A 13276-nucleotide genomic window follows, 5' to 3' on the forward strand; every position below is an offset into this window, starting at 1 on the left:
TGATAAAAAATAATGTATACTATCGAATTAACATTATAGATTAATATGAATACAAATGAATCAATCTAAACATATATGCTTATTTTTTCCTTTCTATTTTAGAAACCAGTCTCTGTACATGCAGATACTTTACATAAAATTCCTCTTTTGCTGCAAATATTGTATAATAAATGTTCTTATTTTAACATGAATCAATAATCCTACCCAACTAACCAAAAAGATGAAGTAAACCAGACATTTTAATTGTCATGACTTTATGAGGTCATAATACTCAAGCACTTAAACATAGGAGACTGTGTCCATGTCATTATTTTTTAATTGAGTTAAGAAAAAACAAGTAGAAAACCTCCCCCACTTTTTAAAAATCTCTGGTCCTAAAGTATAAATCAACCTTCCAACTTTATTGGAACAGGCTGGGATTGATCAAATTGTGAATATAAACACACACTTGATATTTGAGAGGTGCTCCTAAACAACCATTGTTCCACATTTTAAGAGAAAAGACATATTTATAAGATAAATGAAGTTTAAATTTTTGCAACATCAAACTTTTATTTATAAAACATGGCGATGTTTTTTTAAAAAACTTTGACTCTTTTGAACAAACCTATTTTTTGTAAAATATTTGATGTGCATATCATTTTTAAATTTGATGATTTTAAAATGAAATTCCATTTATAATTTTAACTTGGACAAAGGTTCTTTTCATGTATGTATGTGATGAAAGCAGCAAGTACCTATGATTCAATGTTTAAAATTTTAATCTAAATAAATTAGCCATTTATCTCATTAATTTTGAACATTTGATGTGAAATAATATTCCTACAGTTGATAATCTTAGAGTTAGCATTCTATACATGTGTGGAGTTTCATATACACTTCTCAGTGATCACTGCAACAATTTCAATATTGTGTGTGGGCTACATAAGTACACAGAAACAGGGATGTTGCATTCTATCAGGCCTTAAGGTAGAGCACTAAATTCAACTGTATCAACACTTCAAAACTACTTCTCTTTCCCTAGTGTATCCAAAAGTTTAGCTAATTTTTCTCAATCTCAGTTCAAAGTGAATAATTCTGTTCTTTTTAAAGGTTAACTTTTAATACTTTTTTGCTTTTTGTGAAATTTGGATTCTTCTGGCTTTTCTTATTGTTGTTGTTGTTTGTTTGTTTGTTTGTATCTGGAAGACCGGATTGAAGCTGCCATGTGTGAATATATAGAAATTCATAATCGTCAAGATGTTTTCTCTCTTTTTATCCATTCCTTTCACTTCCATATATCTTACTACATCCCCCAGTTCCTCCCAACACATATGGGAGATGTCTTTTCTGAGTTAAATTAATGCTATTTCCCTTGATAGTTGTGTTCTAGAGTTAGGAGGAAGGGTTTAAATAAAAGTTCAGTATGACCAGACCTATCAGTCTTTGTATCTTGAAAGACATCTATAGATGATAAAATAATTGGATTTGAAAATGAACATCATTTATCTCTTTAAATACGCTAGACCCTGTAAGGTTACATGGAGAAGACATTCTCTCCAATTATTTCTGGTGCAAGGTTTTCCTTAGCATTAATATTCCTGTCACTCTTATGACCAGTTTCCAGTTGTCTTGAGGCTGGCCAAATTTCAGTGCATTGATAAGACAATATAATTAAAAATAAATCCAGTCAGTTTGGTGAAATAAAAGTTTCTTGCCCATTTCTAAATTTAAAGTATCAATTATATGCCTGTTTTGTATTATGTAAACATTCTCCTAAGTAGGTATTAAATAACAGTATTAAATAAAACTCTCCTAAGTAGGTATTAAATAATAGTATTAAATAAAACTCTCCTAAGTAGGATACTTATTTTGCTAATTCTCTTGGGGGTTAATAATTTTTTTAAATTACTCTTAAAAATTAATTTATTGGCTGGGCACAGCGGCTCATGCCTGTATTCCCAGCACTTTGGGAGGCCAAGACAGGAGGATCACGAGGTCAGGAGATGGAGACCCTCCTGGCCAACATGGTGAAACCCCGTCTCTACTAAAAATACAAAAATTAGCCAGGCATGGTGACTCGCACCTGTAGTCCCAGCTGACAGGAGGCTGAGGCAGTAGAATCGGTGGAGGTTGCAGTGAGCCGAGATCGCACCACTGCACTCTAGCCTAAGCAACACAGTGAGACTTCATCTCAAAAAAAAAATAATTAACTTACTATGTTATAATATTATCTTCATTCCTGTTTGTTGACTATTAAGAATTCAGACACTAAAATGTACATATGTATTTTAATTTCACAGGTGATATATGAATATACTCTTGCAAAATATTCAAGGATACAGTTATATTTTTGTTAGGAGCAACAACATAAGAAAACTTTACTCCTCCCCGGAAATTTTGATGTGCCTTTTACTGGTGCCAATATTGCAGTTTTAATATTATTTTATGATTTTTATTTTTAATTCTGTTGACTTCACATCTTTTTGTTAAAATGAAGATCTCTCTTTATAACTGGATGGCTTCATTTGTACATATATTTTTCTTTATCATTTTCCATCTTTTAGTAATTGCATTTAAAAAACCAACTAATATGATTTATCATTTTCAGAACAAACTCTCTTCTGTGACAATAAAAACTATTTAGATTTTACTGACATGGCATATGAATTCTACTACAAACCTGTTTTCAATTTTAATTTCTTATTTCATTGACCATCAATAGAACAAATTAATGAGATAGGGGAATTGGAAATTTGTACCTGGTTCTACCACTGAACTGCTGAGTGACATGCCAGAGTCCCTTCAGAACCATTTGACTACGAAATAGAAATGTTCACTGCCTTTCCCCGTGATTACTCCACAGGCAGATTTTAATGTTAAAGATTTAGTAGCAGTTACTACTGTTTTTCTCTATTTGTGTAGTAGATAATGTAGAAAATAAAAGCACAGGTAAACAAAATAATTACTAAAAATCCCATGAAACACCAGTTCTAAGAGATACTCACAATTCAGTTTTGGGCATATATTTTTAAAGAAGATATTTTATATTGATATTGATGTTATGTAGATCCCCAAACGGGATTATTTTTCATTGTGTACTGTTTAAAAAATTGTGGATGTTAGAAGTGGCTTATGGTGTATTTGGCTTTAGCTCTATCTTAAAGTTGATACAGCTACTTATAACCAGCTATACTTAGTTATGTCTTAAGGAGAAATTAAGAATAAGTCTGTACATTTGAGAAGATATTTTAATATTTGAAATATTTTTAAAATGACAGTATATGATGGCATAAACCTTGTAGCTCAAAACATCCCATTGAATGAATATACTCAGTGAATAGCTGAATTGGTTACCATAAATTTAAAAAATTGTAATGTATGATATAGACATGTAGGCCAACTTAAAAAAAAAAATCTTGTGACCCAAATCTCATGAGCATGTGTTTATTCATGTGGGGCAGTAGACTCTACATGCAATAATATTTATACTGATTTGCTTTTAGTTCTTATTTGTGTATACAGAGAGGCAGATCAATGATATTCTGAAAATTAACTGTATTGAATAATTGGTCTGAAGTTTTATTAATTTATTTTGCATCAAATGATAAATACCACGTGACATATTATTATGTGTTAATAAACGCCAATGTTTTAAAAACGATATAACCCCCATTTATCTATATTTTTATGTCTTCTTACTGTATAGGTGATGACTCTCAAAAGTTTTTTTCCTCATTACCTTGTGGTGGACTTGGGGTAAGTACGAGTTGGTTTGCTGCCTTTAAATAACATAAAATTACAAAAAAATTCTTTTTTGATTTATCTATTCAGTTATGTTTAAGGTTATTTCTCAGTAAAGGTTATGGTAGACTTCAGGACTGCCTACATAATTTGCAGAGCTAAGTGCCAAGTAAAAATGTGGCAGCACTTGTTAAAAAAATTTCTTAAGAATTTCAAGATGGTGGCAATGCAGAATTAAACCAAGAGCAAGGCCCTTCCTTCTAACTGTAAGTTCCCGTGTGATTACACAGGTCACACACTCATGAAGCCAGCTTTGCTAGGCCTTTATATAGCTAGAGAAAAGGTGCTGTAAGAGGGTTTAACACAGATTTGCAGCAGAATTCCATTTTCAATAGAATCACATTAAGTATGCACATACATTATATTCCTGGTGAAAATGGCATAAACTTCACAAAGTGCTTTGCATTATGGGACATTTTGTTTGTGAACCCCTTGGGGACATTTTTGTCTTCAATAATTAAGGAAGCCTTTTGACTTAACATATTTAGACCACATTTCAAGGAAAAATTTGTTAGAACCCAGCAACACATGAAGAAAAATGTCTACATTTTTCTAGATGATTAGAACATACCCTATAACCTGAAATCTATTTAAAGTTAACCCTTACCAGTAACAAACCATCATCCTGTAGAACTGAGCGTTATGTTAGAACAACATAATTCTAGGTGAAGTTTTCAAAGACTGAGATATTTAAGTCAATTAAATTGACTCGATGTTGAAGGGAAAGAACAAAACTAGTCACATGTGTATCATGTTTTAAACAATTGTTCTGCGAGAACTAAATTTGATGCAAAGAAATCTTGAATATTTTCAGTTTATTCTATCATTTTGATGATGCCAGATTTAGTGAGTTGTAGTCTTTTGTTCCTTTGCCTGTGATTCTGCTTACTCTGGAAAACAAGATGGTAGCTATATCCATTTGCCTCTGTGTGGACTTTACAGTTTGCCAACAAACAACTAAGTTCCAAAACAACCTTGTGAAATAGTCATTGTTATTAACGCCATTTTGCAGATGAGAAAGTGAAGGCTAGGAGAAGCTGAGTTATTTTCCTGAAGTCACACAGTAAAGGGTAAAAAGCTGAAAGTATGGGGGTGATGTACACATCCTTGTCGAGGAGTTCCAGAAGAGCTTTCTAGACACTTCTATGGCTTTCATCTTTAACAAACTAGCCTCAGCTTCCCCCCACTCCCTCTGGATCAGCAGTGCAGTGTGGCTGATGTAGTATAACCCCTTTGTGACAGCTCACCAGTGACTTTTGCTTTTTGACCACCAGCATGGGACAGTCATCATCCCGCATTAAACCTTGCTCATTTTTAGCCAACTTCCTGTGGAGCTGGGAGCTTGCAAAATAATTCTGGAAAGCAGAGGATAAGCTGACTTTTAAAATGGGTTTCGTTGGCTTTGTGCTTACTTTCTAACATCTCAAATGGCTGTTTTATAAGAATGGCTGCCTACCTGTAAATGGGGCAAAAAATAAAACAAACCTAATGACAACTCAATGGAAACAGTGATGTGGAGGAAATCAAAGCTATTAAAAGGGTGGCGGTCATCAAACCCCACTCATTTAGAAGTATAGATGATCCCCGAGTTATGATGATTCAATTTACGATTTTTTTTATTTTATGATGGTGCAAAAGTGTTATGTATTCAGTAGAAACTATCCTTTGAATATACAGCCATTCTATTTTTCACTTTCAGTACAGTATTCAATAAACTACATGAGATGTTTAACACTTTATTATAAAATAGGCTTTGTGTTAGATGCTTTTGCCAAACTGTAGGCTAACGTAAGTGTTTGGCATGAACAAGATAGGCTAGGCTAATCCATGATGTTTGGTAGGTTAGGTGTATTAAATTCTTTTTTGACTTAGGACATTTTCAAATTACAATGGGTTTATCGGGACTCTGTCATAAGTCAAAGAGCATCTGTATATTTAATGTATGACCTAGGACTGAATTGAGGCCATCTCCCTAGGACTCACCTCCCAGATCTGACCTGGGATGTGCTTTTAATTCACTATCCCTTCAATGCGAAGTTCCTCCACTCAGCTGCTCTAAACCCAAATTGACTTCTAATTTCTCACCTAGAACTGCTTTAGTAAACTCTTCAAAATCACCAAGGAGTGAATATTGGCTGCTTCCTCTGGACCAGTATATCAAACACAATGCACAGTGTGGGTCATAGAGTAAGTCCTTAGTAATGTCCCTAGAGCTGACCTCACCTGGATGGTGGCAGCAGTGGTGGTGGGTCTAGGGTAGGCCAGCAGAGGCAGGAGAAGGAGTCCTGCATTGTTAGTTTGACTCCATCAGTGCTGGAGAAGGTTGGAGAGAGGTGATGCTTATGTAGGTCAGGGTAGGTGTGAATGTGTGTGTGTGTGTGTGCGTGTGTACGTGTGTGCAAGTTTGCACTTGCTGATGCTCTTGTGAACCAGTTTGACTCAGTATTTTTGTTTACAGGAATGAAATAGTTTTCTTAGCCTTTCAGAAGCCATCTTGCCCTCTCAGATTTTTGGTTTTGGTACAAGTCCTAGGAGAAACCCTGGATCCTCTGGATTTAAGCCAGTCTAAATTTTCACCTCCAGGACAATCCCAGACAGATTAGCTATACAAAAGATCCCCAGTATGATCTCAGAGGGCCCCAACTTGGCAACATGGGAGCACCCTAGAGATTTTGGAAATTACTGAAATGACTTTTGTCTTAAGGCACGGTTCTGTCTCAAATTACCTAAGAGGGACCTGTTGGTTTCCATTCTGAAATACTCAGTGATCCCCAATTGTTAAAGTAAACTCCAGTTCCTTAGAATATATAACTTCATTCTGGAGGGGTTTAATATATACCTACAGAATACTGATGGGTTAATTGGCTTTTGAGGACACTACCTGGGACATTATGAAATCAGAACATCTCTACTTCTCATTAAAATTTCCCCTAAAATTGCACATGGTAATTTAGTGTTGGTCAAGGAGCTCAGTGGATAAACGATATTTAAGGTGCTGTGAAATGTACTCTCCAGAATTGCATTTCGAGCAACAATGTCAAGGTTTCTGAATTCCTTTGTGTTTGCTTTTCATTTTGTTCAGTTATTATGGCATGACTCATTTCTGATTCCTGTGTGATTGCACACAAGAAAATGCACCAGTTGAAAAGAACATTTGACCAAATCCCAGGACTTGGTCATTGTGTAGTAAAATAGATAATTAAGGGACTCTGGAAACAAGAGCCAGTGCAGGATCACTTCAGTTCTCACTCCTCAGGGTATATCACTAAAAATAGTGATCATTTTCCTGGCCATCTGACCTGCTGCTGTGTGAAGAAATCTTGAAGTCATTTCTCAGCCTCATTTTCCCCTCTTCACTTGATAGGCCACAGAAAAACCCACAAAAGTAAGGACGAGCAGGCTTTTATGATAATGTCGTCATCAGCTCCCAGCTTCAAACGCTTCTGCGGCTTTTGAGTTGTCATTTATAACTTGGAACTGAATCGACCCGTAATTCCCCTGATACACTTAGAGAAATTGATAACAGACTCCGCGCTTCTTTTATGGCTCAGAGGAGGCAACTCCAATCACATCACTATTGGCAGGCAATATTATTTTTTGACATGGTTGTAAAAGTATAAAGGGGCTTATGGCATTTGTTTAGATGAGGAATGGGCTCTCAAGCTGTGCTGGGGTTTACAGGACCAGATCAGTGAGAAGCAAAGGGAATATGATGTTTGCAAACAGGATATGATTTTATATAAGTTTGGGTTTCATGCTCTGTTCCCTGGGGAAAGCCCTGCAGACAGCAGAGAATTCCACTTTTATCCTACAGCAGACAAGCTCCCAGGGCCAAAAGGCAGAAAAATAAACGTGGTCAATGGGCAGTGTCAGACCCTTGATTGGAAGAGGAGGAGCTGTGGACGAGGGAGAACAATCCCCTAAGAGGAATGAGGATTTGCAGGGCACGGGCAGAACTGGGACCTAAGTGGTCGAAGATATGCAAAAAGAGGCTCTAAAACGTTTAAGGAAGGCACCTTCTCCAGCAGCGACTCAGTCAATCTGTGAACACAAAGCTAGCTTTTTTATTACAACTTTTACCCTGTTCATATTCTGTTTGATTATACCTAGATCTGATACACTTAGGAACGTCATTTTTGTGATTAGGGAAGGGGAGATGGGGAGAAGGATTAGGTGATTGTGAGAGGGTAGTAATTTAAGGCCCATTTCAATTGCTCTGAGGTTTTCTGCAAACGTTTCAGTTATATACCAACTATACTCACTATGCGAGAGGCAGATTTGGATGAAATGTCTTAAATTTTCTTTTATCTTGTCAGAATTAAAATGTAAGCTCTCTCCTCTTATTTATAAATTTACAGATATGTGTGTGTGTATATATATATGCAAGAAATATTGTATATATACATACATAATCAGGAGAAAAATCTATTTTACACCACATGTATATCTTCATATTGTTTTTCTAATTATTACACCACATTGGTCCTTCACATTTATTCTCCCCAGTACCAGTAAATAATATTCTAGTGGCAAGCCCTACAAAGAGCTGCTCTGGTGTTTCCCTCTCTATTATAATGCTAGGGAATGGATTTTGTTTTATGACCAAATCTATGGACATATAGTTAAACTCAATGTGACAAAAGCTTGGTTAATAATGCATTTTAATGCTGTGATTTGGGATGGTCATCTTTGAAACAGAACCAATATTTTCAAAGCCATAATGTGTGTCATCAGATAAGGCATGAAGGGCAGAAAGAATAAGATAAGGCTTGATGTTGATGACTAGACAAGGTGCAGCATGCAAAAACCAATGAGACAAGACCACTGCTCTCAATCTCAGTTGCTCACAGCCTAGCCATTGGGCTGGTTTAGAAAAATGCTAAGCTATGAGAGCACAGAGAAGGAAGCTTTTAAAACAGCAAAGAAAGAAGAGGGGTGTGGAGGTTACTCAAGCAGTTATAAGCTAAATCTTCAAGAAGAATTAGTAATAAATGTGTGTGAGTTGTGTGTTGGGGGTGGTATGAGGATAGGTCATGGGGGAGGCAGCCAGGCATTGACTGTTCAGGCAATAGAACACACCATATTTCTGACAATTGCACCAAGCTGTTGCCAATTAGTAGAGAATTTTTTTCTTCCAAAAAAGGAGGGAAAAACCCCACCTTCTGTTTATACCAAAACTTTGCATATTCCTCAGGTTTTGATATTGACTTAGGAACCTCTTTCTTCATATGTTATTTCAACCCAATTATCCTGAGCAAGCACAATGCCTTTTGTTGCATCAGCAGAAAGAGGAGGGGGTAGCATCTGCTTCTCACATGCAGTAATCAGGGTAATGTTGATTTCCCTCCTATTAATGTTCAACTCAAACCTGGCTTGCAATCAGTACTTCATTTCCTCCACTGTTGCTATCAAAGAGGTATCACAAACTTTTTCCCTCCAGCACAATAAAAGGATCCACTCTGATTTGGAATCTCTCTTTTTTATATCTCCTCTTCCTAATTGTATCTGGATTTTCATCAGTTTCAGACTTGATGCAATTGATACTAGCAAGAACACCCCATGGCACCTGGCAAAATTAAAACTGATAAGCCGCCTTAATGAAACTGAGAATTTAGTTTCATGCTGCAAATTCTATAAAAAGATTATGTTGCCTCAGACTTGGAAAAAAAGTATGAAATGTTATTAAAATCAGGGAATTTCTTCTAAATTGCAAAGGAAGTTTCCAGTATTGCATAGATTATGCTAATTGTGTATACTCAATAATAGTTGTCGGGATGTAGACAACACTCCCTACAGAGATACGCATGTATACATTACTCTGTGTATGAGACAAAATGTGAAAATACATAGAATCATTAAGCATCTAATGTCCATTGCAGGAAAGAAGAAAACGAGAGAAGAAAACCTTAATTTCCTCCTTAATTCACTTAGTTGCAGCATCTCATCTGTGATTAAGTTCTTTATATTGCTTTGATATTATGGCTAAGTACAACAAGATGCATTTTGAAATAAGAATACTTCATTTTCTTATTTAAAGTAAGCATGAATATCACAAAGCTGTTAAAATTCTTCTGTTGCCAAAATGAGATGGCTAAAAAAATGCCATCATCAAAGCTTTATGTGTGTTTTTTACATTATTGGGGCCATAAGACCTATTTTTTAAAAAAACTATACACACACACACACACACGCACACACACGCACACACACACGCGCACACACGCACATGCACACACGCGCGCACACACACACACATAAAAGCAACTATTTCTACCAAAGTAATGTCAATAACAGGGAGGAAGAAAACAATTATGAACATTGAGACAGGAAGAAATTGAGCCTTAGGTTCTGTAGTTGCTGAAGGTAAAGGATTTGACAAACTTTAAATTTCTATCTAACTTAGAACATCTATGGCTCGATTAAATAAAAACTGAGAAAGTAAAACATACTTGAATAAATTTGAAAATATGATCATCTACTGATTGCTACTTCTGACTGCCAAGGAGACATTAGGCTTAAATCAAATGAAAATTTAGAGTAGACAAAGGAAATGGGACTACCTAAAAAAAAAATAATTCTTGTAACAGCCTGAAATACAGCTACATTCAGGCACACCTAAGCTTTTCATTTTAATGTGAAGTAACAGCATTTGTATTTTCATCTGTCATATTTCCACTCCGAATAGTTAGTTCCAGATCTAGATATTCACCCCCGTAACAAACTAATATTCAATATGTAAAACTGATGTGTCATTATCCGATTTGTCTTTATGAAGTATTTTACCACAAATTTAGTAAACCATAACTTCTAAACTTTCATTAATGGAGAACAACAGGTTTTTTTTCAAAATTCAAAACCAAAATAAATTAGCTCACTGAATGCTTGAGCCATAAGCAGGCAGTTCACAGCAGAATCCCTAGGATTTAATCATTCCCCAACTCAAGAAAAACCCATAGCTTCTGGGTTTTAGACTAGCAGTATCGTTATTGCTATTGAGTGTCTTAACTTTAAATAAAAAATAATAGGTAAAATAAAGGAATTAAATGACTAAGCAATGATTCTCTTAGCAATAGAGCATGCATTGTGTCATTGTTTCTATGAAGACTGATAAGACTATTGAAGGACTAATATATTTGATATTTATATGCACCTGAAATCATTTGGTGAATTTATTCTGTTATATTCTAAATATTATGATTTATATAATCTCTAATTGATATTTACTATAGCTACAAACAGACATACCTTGGAAATATTGCAGATTCAGTTCCAGAGCAACAGAATAAAGCAAATAGCACAATAAAGTGAGTCACACAAATGTTTTGCTCCTCAGTGCATACTAAACTTGTGTTTATACTATCCTGTAGTCTATTAAGTGTACGATAGCATTATATCTTTAAAAATGTACATAATTTTAAAACTATGCTTAAAAATCCTAATGATCATCTGAGCCTTCAGTGAGTGGTAATCTTTTTGCTGGTGCAGGGTTTTGCTTCAGTATTGAGGGCCTTATTCTGGATAAAGCTTTGGCTCAAGGGAATGTGGTTGGGTTGATCTCCTGTCTAGAACACTCAAACTTTCTCCATATCAGCAGTAAATCTGTTTCACTTTCTTAGCATTCATGTGTTCACTGCAGTAGCACTTTTAGTTTCCTTTAAAACCATTTCCTTTGCATTCACAACTTGGCTAACTGTTGGGCACAACAGGTCTAGTTTTCAGCCTATCTCAGCTTTCAACATGCCTTCTTCACTAAGCTTAATCATTTCTAGCTTTTGATTGAGAGTGAGAGATGTGCAACTCTTCCTTCTACTTGAAGATTAGAGGCTATCTTAGGGTTATTAACTTGTCTAATTTCAATATTCCTGAATATTAGGGAATAGGGAGGCCTGAGAAAGAGAAGAGATGGAGGAAAGACTGATTGGTGGAGCAGAAATCACACACAATATTTATCAATTAAGTTCACTGTCTTATATGGGCACGATTCATGGTGCCCCAAAACAGTTATAATAGTAATATCAAAGATGACTGATCACAGATGGGCATAAAAGATAAAATAATGATGAAAAACTTTTGAAATATTGCAGGAATTACCAAAATGTGACACAGAGACAGGAAGTGAGCACACGCTACTGGAAAAATGATGCCCACAGACTTGCTCAACTTGGCATTGCCACAAACCTTCAATTTGTAAAAATTCAAAGTATCTTGAAAGTGTAATAAAGTGAAGCACAGTAAAACAAGGTGTGCCTGTATAGAGTATCTTCCTGACAATCTGTAAGCACTTCTCAAAATGACTTGTATCATTTTGAAATGTGACCATTTAAGGAATAAAAACCAAGACCTACAAGTAGTGAAATTCTTTGCTGCTAAATAGATTACTTTTCTCTCCTTAATCTATTGCCTCTAAAGACAATTTACCATCCATTCATTCATTATTAAATAAACATGTACTGTCCTATGTGCCAAGTATGTACCATCCTATGTGCTAAGTGTGAAGCAACATGTAGACTCACGTTTTTTCTTATGTTGTGTTTTTTTTTCTTTTCAATTCCCACTCATGTATCTTATCATACTTATCACTTAGACTCTGCATTGATTTTCTTCTATTTGTAATTGTCAGCTCTGGTAGGAAAGGCCTGGGAGTTCATAGGACTAAGGACAGAAGATAATCAGAATATCCATACTCAGTTGAACAAGATTCAAATTCAGTTGTCTCATGAAACAGTTCTATGAGATGGCCTCTTTGTCTCAGCTTTCTTTGATGGAGGCATCCAATTTTTTGTTTGTTTCTTTGAGACAGGGTCTTGCTCTGTTGCTCAGGCAGGAGTACAGTGACACAATCACAGCTCATTGCAGCCTCAACCTCCTGGGCTCCAAAGATCCTCTTGCTTGAGCTTTGTTAAGAGCTAGGAGCTAGGAACACAGGTGCACACCACCATGCATATTTGGCTTTCTTTCTTTTTTTTTTTTTTTTTTTGTAGATATATGGTCTCACTATGTTGCTCTGGCTAGTCTCAAACTCCCTGCCTCAAGAAATCCTGCCACCTTGGCCTCCTAAACTGCTAGGGTTACAGGCCTGAGCCACTGTGCCTGGCAAATTCTCATTCCAAGAGCTAGGAAGCGCAGTATCCAGCATCAATCCACAACTCCATTAATAGCAAATGTGAAAGAAATTCAAAGACCAGTGCTCACTGGTGCAGACTATTCTCTGTGCTTCTGCAGTTACTATACTCACAATTTCCAATTTTCACAACTTGGGGCAGAATTCATTTGCTCACTTATTTAGTAATTTATTTATACAGCAAATGTTTATTGAATGCTTATTGTGTGCCCGGAACTGCAAATACAGTACTGAACAAAACAGAAAATGTTTTATCCTACTGGAACTTATATTCCAGTTGAGGAGACAAATAAGCAAGAATGAATGACTTTAAATATATGTGCATGTTTGTGATGATGATGAATGCTGTAGAGAAAAGGAAGCAAGGAAGGG

The 13276-nt window shown here is 35.7% G+C and overlaps 1 protein-coding gene across 2 annotated transcripts in view; it reads left to right on the forward strand.

The window, feature by feature from the left end:
* Positions 1-13276, forward strand: part of HDAC9 (histone deacetylase 9) — a 906822-nt gene that overhangs the window by 675173 nt on the left and 218373 nt on the right. For both annotated transcript variants that reach the window (XM_030822201.1, XM_030822187.1), the window contains one exon: positions 3689-3738. In XM_030822201.1, coding sequence (XP_030678061.1) covers positions 3689-3738 — 50 coding nt within the window. The remainder of the gene's footprint in view (positions 1-3688; positions 3739-13276) is intronic.

Source organism: Nomascus leucogenys, chromosome 11 (assembly GCF_006542625.1).
Source record: "Nomascus leucogenys isolate Asia chromosome 11, Asia_NLE_v1, whole genome shotgun sequence".
In the NCBI taxonomy this organism is placed as follows: Eukaryota; Metazoa; Chordata; class Mammalia; order Primates; family Hylobatidae; genus Nomascus; species Nomascus leucogenys.